Genomic DNA, 26576 nt, shown 5'->3' on the forward strand with positions numbered 1-26576 from the left:
TAGAAGTTGGAAACTTTCAAATTTCTTCTTCATTCGATCTGGACTTTTGAAAATTTTTGGAAAAGTTGTGATTCGAGCGGGAGACGGGAGCAAGAATCGCGAGACGGCAATTACACGCACATCAGTGGCAGTCTTGTTTCCGCTCTCTCGTTCGAGTGGCTAATTAAATCCGAGATATTGTGCCGTGCATAAAATTAACCGTGCGAATGTCTAAGAACGAATAAACCGCGGTCTGAATACCGCGGTTGGAAATCCGGAAACTTACTTCCGGTGGATGAACGTCTCGATTTCACTTCGGTTGATCACGGATTACGTAATTGATAAAGAGCTAAACGTTATAGAAATTGGAACACTTTATTTTTTTTTTTTTTAATCCGAGATGCTAGAAGATGCTTCGAAGAAAGAAAGAAAGGCGGAAAGAAAGAAGACGAGAGTATCATATTTAATTTCTACGCTTTGAAAATATCGTCAAACTTTAAGGATTATTATTATATCGGATTATCGAAATAAGAATCCTTGTATTGGATTCTGCTATTTCTCGTCGCAATTGTACTTAACAACCGTTCTCGTCGCGCAGGAAATAACGTTTGCAATTTTTATTAACCCCAATAATAACGTGAAGAGTATCATTTTGCAAAGAAAAAAAAAAAAGAAGGAAAGGAAAGAAACATCGCAATGGAAACAAGAATAAACGAGTACCCACTCCGTCTGACACGACGTGGAATAGTATTCTGCCTCCGTAGGGGGTTTCCAAGATCCCCTGCTGTTCCCGCGGATATTACAATGCTGGAATACGTGTGCTATAAAGAAAATGAAACGACGAACGGTCGGCCCGTTTTACAATCTGATACCTTCGCGCGTGGTAGACCTGTTTGGGTTGTAAAGAATAAGAAATAAGATCGTTGGTGGGAAACAAAGGAAGGAATAAAAGATGGAAGAGACGGGAAGAGGGAAAAGGGTTGGTCGAGTAAAAAATAAAGAGGAAAAAAAGTAAAAAAGAAGAAGAAACTGGAGTGCGGGACGGGATGCAGACGGGAGGGACTGTTTGGCGAATCTCACGCCTAAAATCAGCACGCAACCACGCTGCGATGGGGGAGGGGAGATATGCAAAACGGCGAGGGCTTTATGCAAAAAAGTCTTCTGCCACCGATTCACTTTCCTCCGCTCTTATCATTCTGCGTGTACGACCCTTGCGACGTTGTTTTTATTTATTTTACACGACTGATATATATATATATGCAAGGGATGAACGCGATGAAATTCAGCATCTAGCTTTTTCTCTCTTCGCTCGACGATAATTTTTCGCGGAAAAAAAGGGAAATAACGATATTTTCATTCTAAATGGAATATTTAAGGAAATTTATACTTTCGTTTGCAAACTTTTGATAGACGAGAGGAATTACTTTTAATTTACAACGATGCGCAATTAATCATTGATTTTAACATTTTTGTCTGCCCCCTTTTTTATTATTTTTCTTTTTTTTGAAGTTCAATTTCGCCACACGTCTCTTAAAATTATTTATCCTCTGGATGGGATAATTAATCTTGGGTCATCCATTTCATCCGATTCGATATCTTGGTGATAAAGTATATTACGGCGAAGGCCTATGTATCACGTAGACCGATAGACGTCTCTGAAAGGGAAGCTCGCAAGCGATTTGGATTGTCACGGGTTGATGTCGCCTCCACGCCCCTCCCCCCATCCCTCTCAGTTTGATCAATAAGCACTTTTGCGTGCCAGCAAGAGATATTCCCGAAAACCTGGGAACATATTTCAAACTTGGATCGCGAGCTTCGCCGGATTTCCTTGAATAAAATATCCATTCAACAATGTTGGCTCCTGGGCGAGGAATTGGAAACAAAGAGGCTACTGACGGCTCGAGTCGAGATTCAATGCCTGAACCTAAATTCGAAGAAATTTATATCACGATGTATTACAACGTTTATTCCATTCGTCGTGAAAAATATTCGAAATTGAAGAAACCGCAACTTTTCGTCCCATGGAACGAGAAAATCTAGAGAAAATCTTAAATCTAGAGAATTTGTCGAAAGAGTTGGACGTGATCGTGACGATTAAATCTACATTTCTGGCAATTTCTGAATCGAAGGAACAAAAATATCTACGATCCACGTAGAGACGTTCGTTCGTTTGTTTCACAGTTGATTTCCAAGAAGGGGATTGAATTCGCTGGCAAGAAATTAATTAAATTCGAACGTGGGCTTTATTGAAATTGATTCGCAGGATCGCGTGCAAGCGCGCGAGATATATGTCCAATTGAGGATATCTTTTTGCGGAGCCACACACGTTCGATACATTGGACGCACGCGATCAAAATGCCCCTTGCTCTTTCCCCGCCCTCCCTTTAAAAGGCAGACATCGTTTCGACATCGAACGGGAACCGTTTCTCCCAGGAATTTTTAATCAGATGATAATGGATCTTGGATGTTGATTCGTGGATACAATTGGGGATCGAATAATCAAGGGAAATCAAATTTCAATGCTTTTCCAGTAAACCATTCAAAAATTAATCTCTACCAATTTAGGTCGTATTAATAATCCATTGTACTCGGTGTCGCGCTACGAGTAATTAATTAATCCGCGTTTTCATTATTATTGAAGAGAAATAATACGGGAGAAATAAATGTTGCTATTTTTGATCATATCGCGGTCGTAAGAAGTTTCGAAGAGAGGAGGAAATTTCTAACAAAAAAAAAAAAAAAAAAAATTAATCCGTATTTAACTTTCTCGAGGTTCGTTCTAAGATTTGAAAAAGATATCGGGGGATGACCCGATATCGACCCGTTTCGAGACATTTTTCCGGGCGATGAAATATATCCGAACCTCTCATTTTCCGGAGGAAGACAGTCGCTGAAACGGCAGGTGTGTATCTCCACCAGTGGCCGTCGGTTCATATTAAAGATTTCGATAACCGTTCCATCGCAGGGTGAACTCGAGCGGATGTCACGCTATCGCGGCCAGACTCAAATATCCGAATCGCAATACCACGATGTGTCGACCGCAGAGTGTGCTTGGTACTGGATGCAGCGAATCTCGTATCTAATCAAGACTCGACCCACATATCCTCGACAGACGTGGCGGGCATCGTGATATTCGCCATTCGTTTCCTGATTTAATTAAAGTCGGCTCATTGATCCGTGCTTGTTTAATTTTGTTGACAAAAAGTTTCGATTATTAAGATATAAACCTCAGGCTAACGAATACATCAACTATGCGCGTAATTAGAAACTTTATAGTCTCTCAACGAGCAGGTTCTTTCTTGGACTTTTTTATTTAGTTATTATTATTTTTCAATTCCCTGCGCGTGAAGAAGAATACGAAAGAGCCAGTTTCGCTATTTCACATATATATATCAATCGTTTTCTCGTATTGGTAAATTCTCTCTCTCTCGTAATTAGTCCTCTCGTTCTTCGATCTTGCCACGTTCACTACGCATTCGAAAGTAGCATTTATCTAAAACTGGGGCCTTTTCTCAGCTATTGATGGAACGAGAGGGTTTCCCTAAACGCCCTTATTTCATAGTTCTATCATACCAGTAAGCGCTAAAGGAAGTAGAACATCGGTTCCCTATCGATTTTTGGTCTACCTGATAAGATGGAATCGCATTCAGCCCAGTCAGCCATCCATTCCTCCTGGTGCTCGTCACCCAATCGTTCCTCATGCTGGCTTTCATCACCTAAAGACGACTGAAAACCTTGGCAACTAAATCATTGCCCTAACATCTTTCGCATCTTTCGCGTCGTATTCAAGTTTCGTCTTGGAAAATTCGCGAAGATAATGTGGTTAAACGAGTTAGAATTAAGTTAGTTGTTGCGGATCGATTTGAATTATCAGAAGAACTGTCGGAAAGAAGGAAGGAAAAAACGAATGAATTAAATTTCATTTCGAATCGTGGAAACGGTTAATGGAATTTTTTAACGCGTTTAAGAAGTTTGGCCGTAAATTTTTTAACAGGATCGAGAAATTCGGAGTGCTTCTCGTTGACAACGAGAAGTTTCTTTCTGCAAGGATGTTCTTTGAACAAGTAGGGATGGAAGTTAATTCGAAGTAATTACCGCCCTGCTAACGATCAATTAAGCGCATCTGGGATAGATCCCCGATAATGCAGCGAAGCGACTATGGTAGCTGAAGCCTGTTACGATTAAAACCATTTCCGGCAAAAAGCGCAGACTCGCGCGTGCCGAGGAAAATTGCCGTGCCGTGGAATAATGGAATTAATCTGATTCACAATCGAATCCGGATAAGACGAATCAGGTTATAGTTTCTGCGAGCAATATACTTCACTCCAATACTAAATTCCTGCTAAATAACGAATATTAATGATCTTTTCAAGAATTTAGCCTTTTATCGAAATAAATAAATAAATAAATAAAGGAAGAGGATGAAGAGGAAGAGAATCCAAAAAGATTTAGATTAGCTTAGTCGACGAGATATCGAAACTGATGGGATCGTTTATTAAAAGAACGCCGTTCTTAAATATTAAAATATCTTATTTATATTTATTTCGTCTCAACCTTTCCGCTTCTTTCTTTTGAGTAAAGATAGAACTTTGTGAAAATCCTTAGAAGCGCTTTAATCTATCTCGAGAAGAAGAACAGGTAGAAAATTGTAAAACTTTGAAGGCGAAAAAGTGAAAGTTGTTTCACGGAGAAAAAAGGGAGAGAAATATGAACATAAACGTTTGTTTTGTGCATCGGTGGACGACCGAAACAGTGGAACTCTATTCCTGCATCGCGTAATAACCGAGTGGCCATTGGACGGGCAAACTTTCTGCCTCATTAGAGGAAATATAGTAGGCGTGCTTGCGTGTCTGCAGTCGTGCGGCCAGTCTTTTTGTTACGTCGAAAGTAGAGAAAGTTCGCGAGAGTCACGTACGCGAGAAAGCCTGCTCCTAAGGGAACAACTATCTCGAAAGACCAGGGAACCTTGACGTTTTTACTTTTCACGAAGAGATTCGTTGATTATTATATCGTTATTATTTCGACTCAACTGTTCGATATTCAATTACGATAAAATTAATTAAAAACCCAAAAAAAAAAAAAAGGACTTCGTATCACAATTGTGTCAATATTCGAAATAATTATCGTTAAAAAATATCAAGTTCGAGTATCTTTGCTCATTCGCTATTAATAATAAAAAAAAATAGAGTCGATATATCTATCTATTTATTTATTTATTTATTTATTTTCAATTTCAAAATAGTTATCTGGGAACGATAGATACACGACTCCAATTTGAGAAAGAAATTAATTGGTTTGAAGGAGGGAACATAAAAATTTCGGAAAGCAATTATAGGGTATAGTAGTGAACAACATTGGGAATAATAACCGTTGTTTGCAAATCAATATGTTATCGCGTAAACTGTTATTGCACGATACAGGTATTGACATTGAATACGGTAAATACCGTTTTATGTGATTATTAAACCTTGCATAATATTGATTTATAGAGATTTGCTTACGGATCGTCCGTGACGATTATATACAGACCAGCTTCATAAATTCAACGTCTCGAGGGATGAAACTACTCCTGATAAATGAAACGTTTGCCTAGCGCGAATATTTTCTAATTATACTGCGTGTAATAAAGTGTGTCAAGCAAACACCGTGCTTGCGCTGTGCTGACGGTAGCACGGGGCAAAGAACGACCGCGGAAATGAAATAAGAATAAAAGTCGCGTCTCTTGTGTGACTTGCGTAATACGCGAGCCTCAATTAACCGAAAACGCAAACCGTGTCGAAGGCGAATCTTGCACGGATAAGGATTTTGCGATCCTTGGGCGAACAGCTTGCAAGCTCGTGAACCCCGTTTCCACGCTTCGATTTTAATTAAACCGATCCTTGTATACCTTTGTCATTCCCTACGAATATCGAGGACAAACGTTAAATATTTATAATCCTATAAACAAATGGTACGTCATAAAATCGCATATATAATAAAAAATATCCTCTACCTCATAAATCGTCGATTTATTCGATCGAACACGAACGGGAAAGCGTTCATTAATTTAGAGTAGTTGGAAGCACGCGAAACTGATTAATCCCGATTAAAACCTCTCGACTCGACACGTATCCGTATCCGAAAAGACGGCGAAGCGTTCACCCCTACGTCGAATTCGCGACGTCCATCGGGAGAATTGGCGGGGGTTAACAATGGGTCGGGCTGGATTATTAATAGTTGGCCAGGCTGTTGTTTCTCGGCTGGGTGTTCACCGGTAAATAATGGACGGCGTTTCGGTATGGCGATGAGATGCGCTCGTTGGAGCGTGTGCGCCCTCTAGCGCGTTAAGAATGGCCGGTGGACGGCCTAGGGGGGAAGTTGTTTAATTAATCACGCGATTTATTACATTTCTCCGTGATTTTTCGTAACGGCCTTTTGTTCGAGACAAAGCGGCCACCCCGCCCGTGCTCTTTGTCCGTGTCTCTCCCTCTCTCCCTTTCTCTCTCTCTCTGGCCGAGCACGAGGCTCAAAAACAAAGCGAAAAGGAACAACCACCGCGGCTCGACTTAATTAGATGCTAGGTACAGAACGCCGGGTGATTTTTCTTGGTTTAAATTAAACGCGCGCCCGCCAAATACATCCCCGCAGTTCCGTCCCATTACGAGCCATTTTAATTAATGTTTCGACAATTTGACTCGTTCGACTACTTTCCAGTCCCCATTTTCTCCTTCCATGTTCTCCTTCCGTTGCGACGAGTCACGAGGCGATATAAGCTGCCAACAATATCCTCTCTTTCCTTGTGCGCTTTAAGGGGGAGGGGGTGTCGTTGTCGTTGAAGATTAATCGAAAAAATTCTTAAAAAGATTTTCACGCGTTAAGCATTCAAGGATCAAAGAGACAATCTTTCGCATTTCATGGATTGTAATATGAAAGGAGAAATTTCGCATCAATCACAATACATTGGACACGAATAAAAATCTACTGCGATCCACTGAATATGTTTGAGTTAGTAGTACAACGATCCCATAAAAAACTAAATATCCCGCTAAATAGAACAGTGTGCAGACGAATAATGAATTACGCTAAGAAATGAGGAGGGAGGAAGGAACAAAGCATGGAGATAAAACCGTAATGATACGCTAGGTACTTTCTGTTCTAATTTCGAGTAGATGAAAACTCGTCTACGTTATATCACTGCTCGAGAAATTTAATCGTTGCAACAGCCACTATATCATCATCGAATACTCGGAAATAGAGAAATTCTTCTAACGATGAAACAAGATAAAAGCGATTCGAGTTCATCGCAGAAGGGTTGCTTTTCTCCGCTAGTTATTGTCTCTTGACGCCCCAACTGGGATTATCGCGAGAAGCGGAAGTTAATCCCGTTCTCTCGTCGACGAAGCGTTGATCCCGTTTCCGGCGCGGAATATCGGTTCGCGGTTCGAGGAAGAGCGAGGCGACGCAGTTGGACGCATCTGTTACAGAAACTACGGTATCCAGTGACCATAACCGCACGAAGCAACGACCCACGGAGAAACCGTTTCCTCCATTCCAGCTGGAGACACCGCCTCCCGGTTTCAGCTTGGCCTCTGGCATTTTTTCGCGAGCACACGTTGCGACCAACCCCGGCGACGATGCCATTTCGAGCACGTTTCCTCTTATCGTGGGGGAGGGAGACGCGCGGACAACCGAGATCCTTCGGATAGGGTGGAAATAACAACCGAGTGGAAATAAGGAAAAGCGTGTTTCTCGATTTCCACGTAAACGAGAGATTGGAGACAATTTTTTCAGAATCGAACATCTTTTCAACGTATTCTCAGATACGTTTGAAAATTAAAGTAATACGCGAATTAAATTTCGAGCGATTTCGGTACACCACTTCGGTGGCTATATTAAATAGATAATACGTACATTCCGATTAAACTATGTTGATATACTGTTAATATTGTCTATGTGGAGCGACCGATACATCACTTAATATACGTATATATATATATTATATATACATATATCTGATCCATCTATCGAATCGCAGGATATGGATTAATTATCTATTATGGCCATTGAAGTTGGCGCCGTTGTGATTAAACTTTGATCCAAGTACTGGATCGATATGAACATAAGATGTCAAGTTTACGATTTATCTTCGTGTTTACTTTTCATTCGTTTCATTGATCGAACGAATTGGGAAAAATTTGCCAGAGCTGATTATCGCGTCGGAAACACCAGCACGGAGCGGCCCGTTTCTCTCGGTTCGTTTCCCTTGGCGCGGGATACTCGGGCCGAGGTTTACCTTCTTATGAGAAGAAACGGGGCCGCATAATTTTCCATTAGCCGGAACATTCGCGAAAATCAACACCGGCGAAATGAATTTAAGAACGGGGATGTTGCGGTCCACCGGGGGATAAAACCCGTTGCTCGACCTTAAATTAAGACACCTCAAATATGAACCCTCCTCCTCGAATCCTTCCTCTCCACTCTTTTTTTTTTCTTTTTTTACGACAAACCGTCTTACATCCACCCCGTGGACGCTCATTCTCCATTTTCAACGCGATCCACAAAACGAATTCAACGGCCGAGGAATATTCTCCGCAATTTTTTCCAATTCCCGGGATCGAGGCGACAATTTAATTCAAGGGAGAGAAGTAAACTTGGAGCGGCGGGAGTCGGGGCAAATTTCAAGAAGAGTGGTGGCCGCCCTTCCCTCGCGGGTCCCGTGACGGCAATCGAGACGACATACTTAGTCGTGGAAACGAGAATGGCAGGCCTCTCTTTCCCTTCCCCTCCCACCGTATGGACGCCAGATTTTCCACTTAGACGCCTCCCCCTCCTCCTCATAACCTGCCGGCAAATCCAATTCGCGGAACAATAACGACGAACTTTCGAGCCGTTGTCAGAGGTGTCCGGCCACCATCCAGTTCCCTTTCCGGGAACTGCTGCTCGAAATGGATACGCCGACAGCCAGGGTTATTGCTCAACCGAGAATATTATCTTTCCTCCACATTCTTACGTTCTCTCCCTTTTTCTCTCCTTTTTCTTGGAATTTCTCGTTCGTTGCACTTCATCTATTTCCTCGTTTCTCGGTGTTCCTCGGTGAAACTCTGTCTTTCACGGACAAGGAGAGTGGAAAAAAGGAAGCGAATCGGCAATGGAACGAAAAGGGATGCATATCGGATCCCGAGGATCGGATCTTGATTTTTTTTTTTTCTTTCGAAAACTCGCATTTCCCAAGAATCGATCGAGATTGGGTGAAAGTAATGTTGGAAGTTGGTGAAATGGATGTTTGTCGGGATTTTTTTTTATGCTACTATATGCTCCTCCCCTTATGTGGTATTTTTTTTATTTTTTTATTATTTTTTTTTTTTCGGGGGATATTTTATATTGGTTTCCACGTGTCGACGATGGCGAAAATTGAAATTCCGCAGTGACGAGAAACTCGGCCGTCCGTCAGAACGGTTCTATTTATTCGGCTGGCCGTGAAAAATGTCCAGCTGGCCCTTCCACGCGTTTAATCCGACCCGGCCCAATTAAACTGTCGGCCGAAATTAATCTGCCACTTGTTTGCTATCCTGTCATCGTCTCTTCTTCTGTGACGCTTGACGTACGCTATTCTCGTTGTTTTGTTGTTGTTGCCCTCTCTTCGCTCCCCCCTCCCCCTCACTCCCGTTCCATCGTGTAAAAAATGGCTTCGAAAGATTTCAACGTGTACCTGTTGACGTGTATCTCGCGATGATGGTTCAAGATAAAAAAAAAATAAACAAAACAAAAAAAAAAGGTTGGATAGATGCGTGGATAACGGTATTATCGAATGGTCGACGAGGAATGGTGGTTAGGCTCGCATGATAAACGGTGTCGAAGGCTTTTGATTAGCAAAACTGGGTCGATATCAATCATCGTTATTCCATTGACGTTTACCTGCAATGTTCTTGGATTTCGAGGATCGTGGGATACTTGGAAGTTTGCGCGTCGTTCATTTATGAGATTGCACGCTAATTGAGTTCGACCAAGTTGTTACAACGGTGTTGCTGCGAATGTGAATGAATATACGTGACTGTTACACAGAATAATTTAAAATTAATTATACGCTTTTCGAATCCTCATTTATATTTTCCCTTCCTTAATCATTCACCTCGAACGTACGTCACGTAATTTTGCCAAGTGGCATCATACTACTGCCTAGAATATCCTAATGGGATTTTGAAATTGTCCTTCGCTCGTATTCTTCAATATTCATTAATTCGTTAATTTTTTAATTTTCCCGAAATATCTTGATAATAGCAATAGGTGTGGATTAATGCATCGATCGATTCGCTGTTTCGTTACGTAAAAATCCCGTGACGTAAAACCTTGGAACGATACGAACGCTCGCTATTTTTCGCCAATTATTGCCTCGTTGCGATAATTCGGCAACGTAACTAAAAGTTGGGAGGATAAAGGATTGTTCGAAAAAGATTGCGCCAATTAACGATAACGAGATAAATGAATGACAGGACGCGTTCGTTACATCCGCGAATAAAGTTTCGCGCTGACGCGAAATTTTATACCGATCCTCTGCATGCTGATAAGTCGCTCATCAGCCGAAGAACGGCTGTCAGACGCTTTCGCGCGAACGAGGGGTCAATTATTTTGCAAGAGCGGGCTGATTAGGAAAAAAAGGAGAGGTTCATCGACCGCCTATCAAGTGTACAGGCCACGTGCCGTCATCTATTCTCACGTTTGATCGTTGATCGATCGACCGGATGCGAGGAGAAAATTCTTTTTTCCCCATAATTAAATAAACTTCTTCTATTTCTCGAATCAAAAGTTTGACGCACTTAACGACCACTTAACCGTGCAATTTGCAATTGAATTTGTCTTTCGATCGAGTCTTTAATGTCGCGGAAAAAGAAGAAGAAGAATTTTAAATTTATTTGAAACTATAATAAGAAGAATTGGATCAAAGCATCTTGGATAATTATCTCGCGATTAAAGAAACAATAATTTCTTTTGATTGGAAAAATCGGAGATGCGTCCTGTGCAACCAACTATCTCATCTTTCCATCCCAAAGAAAATTGTTTAATTAGTGGCATTGTCTAGATAACGAAGCGAATTTGTAAGTCTAAACATTGTTTCTCCGCTCGGGGCTCGCTCTGGCCAAACTGGTCGGTTGTCAAAGGGTTGGTAAATTGCGTTTCCAAGCTCGTGTAAACTTGCATGAGCCTATCGTGCTCATCGAAAAGTCTGCCTACGCGAAATTTTGGCAAATGCGATTAGAAATTTAGGAAATTTAGGAGGATATCGTTTGATTAATCCTGTGCAAATTAATCCGGATCATTCTAGCTCAAGATCGATCGATTTGTCCGGGGAAAAGGGCGGACGTTTCAACTTTCGTTTAAGGTAATTCCGGTTTAAATTTTATATTACGTAGGTGTTTTGATCCTCGATATCGACGTGTTCGTTAACTCTTGTGCTCTTTAATTTCTAGTTTATGGTCTTTAATCTTTACTCTTTTCCCTTTGTACTTTCCAAGCTTTGTACCTTCCCCCTTTTTTACAGTTGAACTTGTTTTATCCGTTTTATAGTTGTTTGCATAGTTGGGTAACTGTTTTTTCTCCAGAGTTTCCTCTAGTTTTCAGCTTTTTCTACTTTTACCATTTTTTTCTTTTACGCTCTTTTGTCAAGTTCTTCTTTTTCCTTTTTTTATATTACATTATTCCCCCGTATTTTTGAGAATTTTTTTTTTTATTCATTTACAAGTTTCTTTTATACTCCTTTCTTTTATCTTCCTAATATCTCAAAGAAAAATATTAGGGTTTTTTTCTTTTCCTTTAAACTTCTCTATCCTCCGAGATTTTCTCCCCCTCCTTTATTTTTAAAGTTTCTCTGTATTTTTCCATAAAAATAGGAAGGATAGTTCCCTTCCAGGTGAACGAACAATTTGTCAATGCGTCTATCAAGGAAGATTTCACGCAATCTGGTTGAATTCAAGAAGAGAGAGAAAGAGAGAGAGAGAGAGAACTCTCTTACAAAAGTTTTCCAATTAAATTTTCAACGTGGCACAGAGCAACGTGCACCCCTTCTCCTCCCCATTTGCGAAAAAACGAAGAAAATATCGATCCGTTTGAATCGCGGATAAAACTCGGACATCACGGATGATAGATGATCATTCGCCAATTTTTCTCGGCTTATTAGAATACTTCCGTGAATCGGTTAATATCGAATTTTATCCTTTACAAGGTCTCCATTAATACACCACGGAATTTTCGCGTTCTTTGAATGGGTTATTCGACGATGCGCTGCGAATATTGCTCGTCCGAAATGGCTCTGATTGATTCAAGAGTGAAATTGAAAATCGATTTATCGTTTAAGGGTTAATTTACGGCAGCACATGCTTGTATAGGAACGACCCATAGCCGGCGTCCAGCCATTTATTGACTCGTACTACTCGCACAGTTAACCAACGGCACACGGATATTATTTCTACCATTAAATAATTATTTCCTAATTAATTCACGATACACCATCTCTTTACGCTTGTCCAAATTTTCTTTTTTTTCTTCTCTTCCTCGCTCTGGAATTTTTCGTCCCCGTTATTTCGATTCAAAAAAGAAAAAAAAAACACATCGCGAATACGAATCAATTATCTTGAAGGTTCTCCGACTCGTCATCGCACGCTCGAGAAATCGAATCCTGTTTATCCGAATCTGAATCCGTGATCAGTAGGACGGAAGAAGCGGCGAAGAAAGGGGGAAAAAGAAGAGGAATAGAATGGAAGGATTCCATTCAGGATTCGATTGTTACGCGATGCAGGGAATATCGATTCGATGTCGGCTGTTCGGACGATTTTTTGGACGGCAGAAAGAAAGCGGAGAAAACTCTATTCCATGGGGTATGACGTGATCGACGTAGACAGCTCGAGGGAGGGGAGAAGGGGTGGGGCGGCATTGTTCGGATTCGTCGTTACGCGGCGTAGTTTCGAAACTCGACTCTTTCAGCGCGTCGACTCTCACACAGTCTCGCCGGTAACACGCGATAAGAAGTCGACGGGGCTGAGATTTTCCGAGCGTTGAGAAAAGTCCAAAAGAATGCAACGCGAACGCAATGGGAACGCGATCCTTCCCTTCTGGATGAAACTATATTTTTTAGATCGATGGCTCGTAAACGGACCAATCCTTGATTCGCGTCTCTTAATTTCGTTTTAATGTGACTTTACATCAAAGAAGTACACAGCAGTTCGATTCATTTAAATCGATGCGAGCATGGTGGAGTAATGTTTTTTTAAACACAGTATTATTCAATAGACGCGAATATTTTCGAGATAAATTTTAGAGAAATGATAAGAAATATGATTTTTTTTATGTGCTGCAATCTGGATGTTATTTTGTTTTCGCAATATTTACTGCAATTTGTTTGCAAGCATAGTTCGCTAAAATTTCTCAACGGTGCGCGTTGATAGAAACAGCTAAATCGAGCGAAATAGCGACGCGAAATTGACAGCGTGACAAACAGCCAGGCCAGGAAAAAGGGGGGAGAAATCTTTCGTGGTGGCGATATATATATATTTTTTTTTTTTTTATTAAATCTGTTGGCGCGTTGAAAAATAGTGGTTGCGGTTTTTCCACCGCGCGAAGAAGACCGAACCGTACGCAATTTGCGGCCATATTTCGCGTACAAAATAAGGCGAAATTGATTATCTGGAAACTGGCATTTGTCGGCATAAAGTATAGCGTTTCAGGCTTTCTCAGAAATCTCAAAATATTCGTTAAATCACTGTACAGAACTTTGAAACGCGGAAAAAAGTCGACCGTTTCGATAAATTAATTAATTATAGCCTCGAATCAGCTGGCGAAGCTTAGCTTTATTTTAAGCATCGTGGATTATGATAGCTGTATAGTCGATGTCGATATCACAGTGGAATAAACATGTACGTAGACGGACAATGATGGATGGCTCCCGGTGAAAGCATCCAGGATAGAGACGGTCAAACGTCGTGCGATGACTGGAAAAAATATTTATCCTATGATCGAGTATCCTATGACGAGGGTAAAAAAAGAACCAGGAGAATGATGGAAGTATTTGAGTATTCATGGTGCTTTTTTTTTATAATTCCTGATAAAAAGTTCTACACCTCCTAAGCCGAGTAGAACGTAACAAGTGTAGAACAGATTATTCGTTAACGAAAGACGATAATATCCAAGGAGAAAATGATGTCGCATGATGAAACGTGGTGAAGTTTGTTGTCAAGGCAAGTGGAAGGCAAGGGAACACAATGACTAGAGAAGTAGAGCAGGGTAATTATGGTACGGACAAGTGGCAAAGACCAGTCATTTAGTTTAGGCAAGCATTATACTCGTGCAACGTATCCTCTCTCGCGCCGAGGATTTTGTCAATTTTAATACGAGTTGTACGTACTTAGTGGAAGCCCACTCTTCCATCAGGTATATTCAGAAATATTCCGAAATTCGAAGACAGGAGAGGTCGAAATTACCTTCAAAATCCGATGTAGCTCGGTATATATACATTGGAGCTAAGCAGCTACGTTAGCAATACAGCTCGGGGCGGATCGGTCGGACTTGGCCTTATTCGACTATCGTCCGGACAACGTCGCCTTCTCCTAGAAACAATTATTACTACTTGGCAAACTCAAATAGTCTAGCGGCCACAGGCATTAGTTAGTAAGCTCTATTAGCCATTTATATATATATGTGTGCGTGTGTGTGTGTATGTGTGACGTGCAGCTGCGTCTGTGCAGTCATGTGTATGCCAGGAGCAGAGAGGAAACGCAACTCGCGTGAGCACGTAGCGTCTCGTGACGCGTTTCGACGCTTGGCATGCGAACGAGTGGACTACAATGCGGCTGGGTTATCCTTGCGCTTGGAATAATCAACCGTCTAATGGAGTGTGGCGCGGTTAATGAGCTGCCTACCTGCTCATGCTACCTATCTACGTGGTCGTTCTCCACCACCTTTTAAAAATATCCCCAGCTTTCGTTTCTTCCATCTCATTCGACGGTACAAAGGGATTGGACGTGTTTTAATTTTCTTCGAAAGAGAAAAAAAGAATTCGAATGGAAGTATCTTTTAATAACGTCAAGACTTTCGATAAGACTGGCAAGATTGTAATATTGTGTTCGAGCTCATTTGGAAGATCCTAGGTTTCATCTCCTTGTGCATCTCGTGCGCAGGCAGAAGCGTACAATTACGCTTGCAAGAGCGACCTCCGCCATTTGCCCTCGGCGACTCCCGATAATATTCGCGTCTCGGAGCCACTTATTGGGTAGTTGTCTAATCGACTGTGGATCCAGGTATAGGTATAGCAGCTGTTGGTAGCTGGTGCCACCTCCGTTCCCTCGATTAGTCTGTTTAACGGCGTTAATTGAACGCGAGCAAAGCGTTGTTCTTCCATTCTTCCTACGCCCCCGCGTCGTTGGAAGGCGAAAACAGCGGCTGATCGAACGAAACAATGGAAGGAGGTCGGGGTCCGTTGATTCGAGTTTTACCTTGGTCCGCCTCGCGGTGAAGGTTATGCCGAAATTGAGCCGAGCCGATTCAATCGTAAGAATGGCAATTCGAGAGAATATTAAACCGGGCTAATTGGAACGATCGAGTGACCCAGTTTCGTCGAATCGCGAAAAAAGAAATGCTTTGACGTGAGAGAGAGAAAGGTAAATTTTCACACGAGCACGAAAGAAGGACAAAGAGGACGAGTAATTAGAGATTGTTTCGATCAAGCTCTTTTGCGTCGATATTTTATCGACCAACGACGCAACGTTATTTTATGGAATTGCGGTCGTTCGATCATGGACGTGTTATCTTCGTCGAAGATTGTATCGGATAGTTTCTTCGAGCTCGAGCCTACGTCTTGAACATTTTGCATCGAGATCGAAATAAGGTTGTTTAGACCGAATCTCTGATCCCCTTTCTCGGAAGGTTTCTTATCTCGATACGCTTTTAGGAAAAACTCGACCGTATAACTTTATGTATTCGCCTTTTCTAACTATCCAACGGTTTGCGTTATCGATTTTGAAGAGGACCATGCGATCTCGAAACGGGGGGGAGAACGTATTTGCCTCTATCTCCTCGTGATTCTGAGAAAGCTTGAGCCGCTTTTATACCGAGCGTGTTCTATATACCCGTACCGTGCATTGGTTTTCGTTTCGACGATGCCGCTTTCCCTCCGCTTTGATGGTGTCTACGCGAGACGAGAAAGGAAGGGATCGTTTCGAAACGATTATCCATTTTTTAATCTCCGATGAGAAAATTGCGCGATCTCTCTTCAACTTTCTACATCGCTCGTTAATAATTATTTTCCTTTCTCTGTTTCAGAATTTGCCGAGTGCGACGAGAGAAATATTCGTCATCTTCACCTTCGCAAGTTATTCGACGAGTTTGATATCGAAAAATAAAGGGGGAGGAGGGGGGAAAGTCAAAGAAATCGCTCGATTTCGAAGAATCGTGGGGCGTCGTGGAAACGTCGCGGTGTAGAAAAAGGAAAAGAAAAAAAAGCGTATAAATGAAATTCCACGTCGCGACATATCGTTGCTTCCGCGATCCTCATCCGCCTCGAGCGGAGTTGCGCGCGTAGGAATCGAGATGGGGTTGAAGAATTAGAAGTGTCGGTCGGTACGCGTCTCAACCTTTAAAAATGTCCAAGGAAGACTCGAGCGCTTGAATGCGTGTGCTCGGTGTTGCTGCTGTCCCCCGATCCGGAGGTTAATTAAAGTCGATGATCGAGTCTGATGGTAAGAGACCTCGTTAGCGGGAAACTGGGCCAATTTTTCCTTGACTTCTCTTCTCGATGCCTTTTCTAGCGAAACAACTCGAAACAACCCCGATCCCCAATTAACCATTTAACCGAGCCTTCCGTTCCTGTGACCGCACGAGTGACAATATTATCCGTGTCGGATATATCGAATCGAGTAATCAAGAATTGCTTTCAAACGCGCGTTAATTCGATTCGCTGCGACAACTATGAAAAGAAGTCGAACCGAGTCGGCCGAGTTGACCTTCTTACCTTGCTACTCTCGTACCCACTGAACTATATGGAAACGATGATGAAATTCGATGATGCCATTTCCGAGATCCCCCATCGTTCCCGGGAACCGGCCGATATCTCGCGGTATCATCGCGAAAATCTTCCAGATAGACTCTTCTTGGGAAAAGAATTCGGGCGTGACCGATAAGGGTGGGAAGTCGTTTCCCTGAAACGCCTTATCTCCTTCTTCCTGCCGTTCACTGCGGGCCCGCGGATGACGAAGAGCGCGTGATCCAGTTAGACGACTAGCTAAACCCACCCGTCCCTCCCCCATCTTCCTCGTCTTCCTCCTTTCCAGAGACTGATAAGTACCGATTTCCATAATGGTTCCATGTACGAGTACGTTCGGTCTATCCTCGCCCCGGGCTACTTTCCATTAACTTATCGGCCCTCTTAGACTCGCTGCCCGATCGATATCGGATTGATTTCCGCTCGATTTCCACCCTTGTTTAATATTCATCGGGATGAACAGGAATCGAAAGGTGGACGTTTAGAATTAGAAAAATAGGGAAAGTGCCGCGTTTCGGGAAGGGAATCGTAGGAAATTGTTTTCTACGCGAGTAGGAGGGGATCTCGCGAATATTTCTTTCCTCTCTTATCTTGGTGAAATAGTAGCGGTGGGAAATTGGGACAGCATTACGGGGCAAGAAACAGGATTTAGAGAAGCGCGAGAAGAGAGATCCCTTCTTTCGTAATTTTTGTTTCGCGTTCCTTTCTCTTTTTCTTCTTCCTTTTTCTGGGGAACGGTGCCACGCTTCTTTCACTCCTCCGCCAATCCATTCCCCGAATCGTTACGGAGTTTCAAGCAAAGCCATCGATGATTACTTTTACGTCCCTTATCCGACTTCAATTTCGACCTGACTGTGTTTCCAGTTCAGATATACTCGCCATTTCCATAAAGAATATCCCTCGATTGAACACGCACCAATCACCGTTCCCACCCGCCCCACTTTGTCCCGCGTCAAAGAGCAATAAAAATTTCCTGCCCGGGATGAGAATTTAAAACCGAATAGAAACCGAAATTCGAGATGGATAGAAGCTTACCACCGCCGAATTAGCTTTCCTCCCCACCCCCCAGAATCTGGCTGGCAAGATGAGTTTTGTAATTGGAACCACTTTCCAAATCCGACGCCGGCTACTTTGGGATAAAGTGGCCCGTATTTCGCGATATCGATCGTTTGATTAAATTATCGTACACGTATATGTGCAACCGTACGAATTTATCTCGTACGAATTTCAATATTCAAGATCCAAGTTGAATCGGACCAACAATTTTTGGATATTGCATAATATTTCTCAATTGTCGTATCTTACGATACGATTCTTCACTTTCGAACTAACAACATACGGAGGAACGATATGGCGGGAGAAAATGGCATCGATAAGGGACTCTCTTTAGCAAAATTCCTCAAATTCCAAATTCGAAGAAAATCGCTGATTCGAAAACCGGCGAGAAACGCTTCTCCAATCCTTCCCCTTCTCCTTTCCCTGATCAATTATCGCGCGAATTCTTTCTCAAAGAAAGAAATTCCCTTTCGTAGCGAATCAAAATTCCTTTGTCCTGGAAACCAGCAGCGCACCTTTTCGATCTCTCTCCTGGCCGACCTCTCTGACCCAACGCCGCCAATTATCGTGGCGATTCCTCGGAGAGTGGTGGAGGGAAGGAGGGATCGATGTCTGAACCGGTTCCTACTGGAATTTCAGGGAAAACCGCAAGCATACGCGGAGGTGGCGCGCAGTTAGCGCTCGAACAGGCCTAAATGAAGAACGATCGTCACGGGGACAGGTGATCGATAGCGATTGCGAGGAGCCGCGTGCGGCTGTGTGTGTCTGTGTGTGCGCGCGCGCGTGGCCGCACAGGGTAATCGTGGCGGTGGCGCGCGGGGCTAGGGGCGGAGAGGAGCAAGATGGAACTCTTCCTGATTCTCGTCTGTCTGATCGCGCCGCCCACCCTCTCGCTCTCGATCAAGAGCAAGCTCAATCCACGGATCGTGCAGACGCGTTACGGCGAGGTGCAGGGGGTCGTACGCTCCTTCGAATACGCCAAGTTCCTCAAGCCGATCGACGTCTATCTCGGGATACCGTACGCGACCCCTCCGATAGGGGGCAACAGATTTTCGCCGACCAAGGCGTCCAGTCCGTGGGAAGGAGTCAGGTGAGCGGAACTGTATGTGTATAATTATTTCTTTATTTTCTTAGTGCATCGGTTAATAGAATATTATAATCTTCGAAGTCACCGAAATCGCTTGGATGATTAATGATGGACGAGGAGAAGGTACTTGGAATGTTGGATGATTCAATAAGAAGATTCGAATAATTTTCGAATATGGAACGATGAATTTCTTCGTAGAAACTCGAATTCGACCGCGTTGCTCCTTTACACGGGATCGCGTGACGAAGTAGGAATCTCGGTACGAAACAGTTGAGATAGACCGAAACTGTTGTTATTTCGCATTTGATATTCAAGGAAGCCTAAAATTTTAACGTAAACTTTGATTTCCAAAGAACATTCCTTTTAATCCCTCCCCTTCCACTCGAAACCGTCGAACGTATTCCATCGGCATATTTCTCGCGAAGTTATGTCAAACTACTGCTTTGAAATTCGCCCAAGTATTTAACGTATCCTTTCATACGTCCGCCGACCTGTCATCTGGATAGGACTCGGATTAAAAAATTACTCGGGTAGAATGAAAAATGTTGGCGAAGCTACTTTTTCTCTTCCCCTTTTTTTTGCTTTTTTGTTTTCCCTATCCCAACCGATGATTTTCAAAAATATGATGGAAAGGGGAGTAAAACGGGGGAGAGAAAAATTCGAGGACCGACGTTTGCCAAAATTCGGCAAATGCAAGGCTTTAGAATATTTCGGCAGAGTTGGCGATCCTCTTCTGCCTCCAACGACTCTTTTCTCGCTCCATGCTGGCGAAGCAAAAACGGAAACACAATTATACACGACCTTAATCTCCATATATTACGAGTCGGAGGGACAAAGGTGCTCGTAACGCAATACACTCGGAACACATAATTAACTAAGCACGGAGTACTTGGCGGCTGGTCGTCAAGAACAGAATATTCTCAAAGCGCATTTTTTCGAAATTTCAAACGCACGCCACTCGCGATGAATCAAAAATTTGGCTCAAGGCTTCCTCTTTTCCCCCGGAAGACCGACCCGTATTTTTAGAGAATTAAATTTCATATTTCCAAGTACCTTTTTCCACATTGCCTTGAACAAATCTCGATATATCTGGCGTTAAAAGGAAACGAAAATATATAGGGATAAACAATTTCTTTTTTTTATATCTCTTGCTTCGTAATTATTATATCGCAGTTTTCATCCATATTTTTATTTGAAACGAAGAACGGTTAATCGCGCAAGAAGTCGAAGGTGCGTCTATAGAGCGAGGATCTCGTTGAAAATTTCATTTCGCACGAGTGGATCGACGTAAAATCTTTCTTTGTAGGTTATCGGATTCGGTCGGTCCAGTCTGTCCTCAAAAGCTGCCCGACATCTCAAATGAGCAAGAGGCGTTAGAGCGGATGCCGAAAGGTCGACTCGAGTACTTGAAGAGATTGCTACCCCATCTGCGAAATCAGAGCGAGGATTGCCTCTACCTGAACATCTACGCGCCGGCCATGGGTGAGTAATTTCTACACCGAGGAAAAATTACCGAGCCTCGAAGCTCTTCCTCTCGAGCCGCTACGTCTCCACGTTGATAGCAGAGCTCGAGAGAGCTCGCGAAGAACGAGTATTCGAGATACGAATAGTTGAACGGCTGATGTCGAAAATACGAAAGAATGCGGCCAGCATTCGATAATCGTACATTTGGCGGGAGATCGTTTATGGAGTTGTATTTTATAAGCGATGAGTGGACTCGATTCGAAGTGGTATTTCATCTTGTCGTAAAAATTCTAAAATGACTCTAGTTAGCGGATGGAACGAAAATACTTGATTTCTGATTCGTGTATACTAAAATAGGATAGGGATCTCGGATCAATCTCGCTCGGATCGCTCTCGAAGATATATTCGATCTCGATTCACGCACATCCGGGGAGCCAATAGGATGGAAGGAAATTATAAACGAAGCGGGGAGACTCTGAAAAATCCACTTTATACGCGGAACGATCGTGAACGAACGCGCCGTTTTAATATTAAGCATACTTGTCGATGTCGAATAGCCAAGTAGCTCCGCCGTTCCCTCTCCGTTGTAACTTTCTGACCCCGTTTTCTTCCATCCGAGCTGCCGCGGTATCAGCAAACATGACAAAAAACACATAAAACTAGATTTCATGCGGCCGTGTTCAACGTAACTTTTTGCATACCTCATCGTAGTTGCTGTTTCATTGATAGCGTTCCTCCCAGCGAGAAGGAATCTTTCCATCTAATTTTTTCTTTTTTTGAAAACTTTTTAATATAGGTGAATTTTTTTCCCCGGATATATATATTTTTCCAAACTCGATAAACTTCGAGGTTCGATATTTCGTGAGATATATTAATCCTCGACTTTGTGCTACGTTTCCCCTTCGGCGATACGCGTTAAATATTTATTCGAGAACCGTGCCAGATTACAAGTTTCATCAGGGAACAAGAATCGAGAGCCTTATGCGATATACAATATTTTCTCTCCCGTGAAATCTCTCTGAAAGAAGATATTCTCGTTGTCAAATTTGAAAGATGATTTATAAAATAAAAAAAAAAAAGAAAAAGAAATAATTAAAACTGTTCTATCGTTAGGTGGGTCACGCAGGAGGAGAATTTTTATAGAGGCATGATACGAAAAATCGTGGCGTGTGTGGGCGACACTCGAGTCTTGAACCTTGTTTTTTAACGTTTTTCGCACAATGTTATTTCTCTCTGCGCTACGTTGCAAGGCAAGAGACGGTTTCAATAATAATACATCATGATGTTTTCCCCACGAAATGGGAAATTTTATTTTTTCGCCTTAAACTCACTCTCGGCCCACCCGCGTGTACCCCGTTTTTCTTGCACCCTCTTTCGGGCCGGAAATTGAATGGCAAAAGCGTCGCTGCTACGTTTCGTCTTGCGAGATACGCGTACACGTTTCACTGTATTTTTGACAAAATAAAGGGGAGAGAAATAGAGAGGAAGTATTTTTCTAAACCAGATAAAGATGCATCGTCCTTTCGTTTCGATCTTGTACGTAATCTCCATCCTCGTATCGAACAAAACTCGTCGAGGAAAAATTACGTTGAAAAGTGCGTTGTGCCCTGTTGTCACTCGTGTCAACATACTGCTAAATAATAAGAAATTTAACGAAACGGTATAGATAAATATTTTTTCCAGCTCTTAAACGAGAAAATATACACCAATGATTTTATGAAATTACTAATTACTATCGTCATCCCTCTATCCGATAATATTTGCTATACGCGAAACAATTCACAGTTCAAACATGACGCCAGTATTCCCGAAATGCGCTTAATCGTTAGACAACTAGTTAGCAAACTACCCCCTCGATCACCTCTATTCCGTTATCAGCTATTCCGCGAACTAATTTATCTCCGTGTAGCGAATCCACCCAGGAATAGAGACCTGCTTGCCGAAAAGTGATGCATGATATTTGAGCGATGGTGCTCGTTGAAGAGGGGGAAGAGAAAAAGAGAAAGGAAAAAAAAAAAGAAGTGTAGTCGAGGAATTGCGGAGGGTTAGCAAGGGAACGAGCGAAAGAAAGCACTACAAAGCGGCTATAGAGGGTTGTGCATCGAACATTGTGCGGTGCAACCCCTCCCTATGGGATCCGGGTCAAACCGTTTTCATCTCTTTCGTGTATCGCGGGCTGCACGTTCGCGTTTCGACAATGAAACATCGTACAGACGTAAATGTAAGCCGGAATAGGAAACCAGAACACGCTACTCTGCAAGTCTGCGCGCGAGCGTGACTACCTGGTGGCGGGGCAGCTGTCCAGAATGCGAAACTGTCGCGGATGTGCTCCCGCCCCTGTCTGGGATCCCCGCCTCCGATTGAAAAATAGTTCGATACGACCCCTCTTTCTTCCGATCGTGATTCGTCATAAACTCGATTCTCGCAAATAAATTGTGATTCTGGAATCGACTCGTCGTCACTTTCGCTCCACGTAAAGGGGAGGATTAATTCCTGCGATCGTCGTTAATAATAGCAACGGTTTTGTTATTTTCGTCGGAGGTGGAATCGAAGCGTTATATTCCCTCTCCTTCGAAACGAGAACGATAATGGACAAAGCTGATCCCGTAATTCCCGAGCAAAACGGTCAACGATCGAAACAATTTTCGATCCGGCTGACGTTTAATAATGCACAAGCGATGCATGCGGCCTGTTTACAAACAGGGAGGCGCATACAGATCGCTGGGAAATTTAGTGACAACGGAAGAGCTGTCGCTGTAAGCTCTTAACATTCCGCTCTGGATACGCCGTTTCCCGCAATCCATATAAAAGATGCATCGTGGATCGCCGCTTCGATTCGCGCAGTCAGCGAAACGGCGGGTTGATTTTATCGCTATCGTCGTCACCTCGTCGCGAAATTTTATTCCTTCGATGCATCCTCCTCCTCCTCCTCTCTCATTATCTCTCTTCCTTTCTCTCGAGCGAGATTTAACGACGAAGCTCGATCTCGAGATGGATTGATCTTTCGTTTATATTTCCGATCCAGATTGGAATCAACTCGATTAATCGGGACGCGCTTAAGAACACTAGAAGCCGATCTGACATCCAAGGACACGATCTCAATTGGCTGCGATGACAAGAGGGATTACAGAGCGGTTGATTCTACTCAGAGGTCGGGAAGACGTAGCTCTTAGCATTACACGTGTTAAGTGGCTCGAACCTGGTGTATACGCGTGTATAGAACTCGATCATCTTCCGATGTTGGACGTGTCTTGAGAAGCTCCCTCGACCATCAGGATTTCCATTCACGGGGAAGATGGAATATCGATACCGAGTATCGGATATGAAGAAAAAAAAAAAGAAAGAAAGAAAGGAAAAGAGAAGAAAAAGGAATGACACGTCGAGACTCGTCGCCTATTCGTACAAACTCGAATTTTCGGAAAGGGAGATTCGCTCGGTATCTGTGCTCTATCTAAGAGAATAGGAGAGCGAGTGATTCGGATGAAATTGTAAGACAGAGGAGAGCGGGGCCATCAAACGCGAGAGCAACCGAAGGAATTCCCTGAATATTTTACACATCTCTCGTCCTCTTGCGCGAACTTTCGTATTCAACTTGGCTCACCTCCTTTCAATTCTCGCCGGGGCTTGTATACTTTTCAGTCGAACCGGTTTTATGGTTGATCTATCGTCGAACCGGATCCACTCGAATATCTATAAGATTGATCGTATCCCGAATATCGAATATGCAATCCGTATTATAATTCTTAAGAAACTGTAATATCTCTTCTCGTTTAATACTCGAAACAACGATCAGTATCTTATCCTTAATAGACGAATGGCGAATGAGAGAAGCTGGCGAGCTCGATTCGAGAAAAAAAATTTTCTTCTTCCATCCCGTCGATTCGAGTATTGGCGATAGAGGCGTTAGATCAATTTTCGCCGATTATTTATCATTCGCGGGGAATTGGCCGGCCAACAAGTTTCACTCACGCCCCGTCATAAAACAAATTTTTCTTCCGTGAAGAGTGATGTGAGGCGGCTCTAATAACGCCCATTCGTTTTTTCCATCAAGAGAATCGGGGCCAACGGAAATAATTTAATGCTTATAAATCCCTGACTTTCGTGTTGGTGACCCCGCTCCTCTAATAATTAGTAAAAATGCGAAATTAATTATTAAAAAGAAAAGAGGAGGAAATCGGAGTATATCGTCATTGTGTTCGTGTATCCTTTCCCCGCGAAAACTTTTATTCAACGTGTAACGTTCAACGAGGAAACACATGTCCTTTGTGAGAGCAGAATTTCCAATCTCTGACAGATTAAATTTAAAAGCGATCAATGGGTCTAACCTTTGAAAGTAAAATTTCCCCCCTCTCTCTTTCTCTCTCTCTCCGAGCGAGAACATATTTTAAATCCCGAAATTAACCGGATACTTAACCGGACGCTGAAGAGTAAAGCGTCATCGTTTGATATAATTATTTATGCAGAAAGGGCTGTTAAAAGGCATCGAATCTCGAGCTATTAAACTTCTATCCCTTAGTGAATTCGAAACTAGCCGGCCATCCCGATTTATGTTTCCGATCGAAAGTGAGTAAGCCACGTTCCATTATCAATTATTTTGTTTTATTAATATCGTAGAAACTTTGCAGAGACTACATACATGAATGTTCGACGACTCTATAGTATTCGTGTTTCTAAAATCTAATATTTCTAGAAAAGGGATCGAGTAAGAGGAACGAAAAGAAGGTTCTTATTCTTATTCTTTAAATCTTATTGAATCATCCTTCCGTACACGCATATATATATTCCACACTTCGAAACAAGCACACTGGAATATCCAAGTATTGAGAGGGCAAGTTCCATTGTTTCACCCGATATCGCATCCGGGAGGTTAATGGAAGATCGGGTGAAAGTTGGAGACTCGCTTAATGCACGGCCGCTCGTTTCTCTTCGTTTCAGAAGTTTCTATCGAAAGGAAAGATGGAACCGGAGAAAAGAGGTTGGCGATCACACGCCTAATCTCGACAAGGAACTGCAGGAACCGTGAAAGAAGATGGCGGCAAGTTTTCCTCGCCCTAATAATCGAATCCCTCGAAAGATGGGGATTATTCGTTCGAAATAGTTGGTTTGCATGAATTTCTTCGAAGCCCGTAGCCCCGTGAAATTATTTGCTCGTCCCGAGTGAACGGAAAGACGAAGTGGTTTCCCCTGTTCCATATCGCCGATAAGATGATCAACCTCCATTTGTATTTTTCCCCCTTGGTTGCCAACTTGGTCTCGCATTTTTGCCGAGAATTTAGGAAAGATCGGGGATGGATTTATCGATAGAAGGTTTGGGAGGCGAAGAAGGGAAGAAAATTCGGTAAGGGAAAAGTGCAAATTGAGAGCGATGAGGTTGCCTCTTTTGTTCTTCGGTTCGGGAATTCGTTTCCTCTTCGAAAGTTCTTTGGAGAAAAATCTTTGGAAATTTGGAATCGAATCGATCGATGGATATTTAAATGAAATGTAATCGTTTTATTAAGTATTTGCCAAGTAGCGTATCGTAAGGAAGGAAGAGAAACGGAAGAAATTTTACTTTTACAAGGTTGGAAAATTTTTTCCAACGAAGCGACGATCGTCAAGAGTGAATCTTTCTATAGTGAATGTATTTTTTTCTATATATATATATAAAAAAAAAAGAAAAAGAGTCAACCTGAAATGTCGACCATAAAATGATGCAGGCTCATTAGCCTGAGAAGATGTCGTTTTAATTAATCACGCAGAAGGAGTGCCCCCTGACACGTGCTGGTCTTTAATAAGAGAAAAAAAAGAGCGTAAGCCAAGTGGAAAGAGAGACATCAAAGACTTTCAGGCAGTGGCGGTAGGTGAACGGTTGCCTCATACTTGGAATACGAATTACGTTTCACAAAGGAACGCTACCCTCATCTTCGTTGCCTCCTTAACTTATACCTCTCCCGTTCTTGCTCCCTTTTCTCGCTCGAGAAGAGAAGAAGAGGGAAGAAGAGATCGCCT

At 42.6% G+C, this 26576-nt stretch overlaps 1 protein-coding gene across 5 annotated transcripts in view; it reads left to right on the forward strand.

The window, feature by feature from the left end:
• The window catches only part of LOC107993573 (neuroligin-1), a 278033-nt gene that overhangs the window by 45209 nt on the left and 206248 nt on the right, over nucleotides 1-26576 (forward strand). For 4 of the 5 annotated variants that reach the window (XM_062079448.1, XM_062079447.1, XM_062079445.1 and 1 more), the window contains exons 2-4: nucleotides 16264-16679; nucleotides 18677-19127; nucleotides 20431-20606. In XM_062079448.1, coding sequence (XP_061935432.1) covers nucleotides 18880-19127; nucleotides 20431-20606 — 424 coding nt within the window. In that variant the 5' untranslated portion in view covers nucleotides 16264-16679; nucleotides 18677-18879. Of the gene's footprint in view, nucleotides 1-16263; nucleotides 19128-20430; nucleotides 20607-26576 lie in introns of all 5 variants that reach the window. The other variant, XM_062079446.1, reaches the window with a different exon arrangement.

Source organism: Apis cerana, linkage group LG9 (genome assembly GCF_029169275.1).
Source record: "Apis cerana isolate GH-2021 linkage group LG9, AcerK_1.0, whole genome shotgun sequence".
In the NCBI taxonomy this organism is placed as follows: Eukaryota; Metazoa; Arthropoda; class Insecta; order Hymenoptera; family Apidae; genus Apis; species Apis cerana.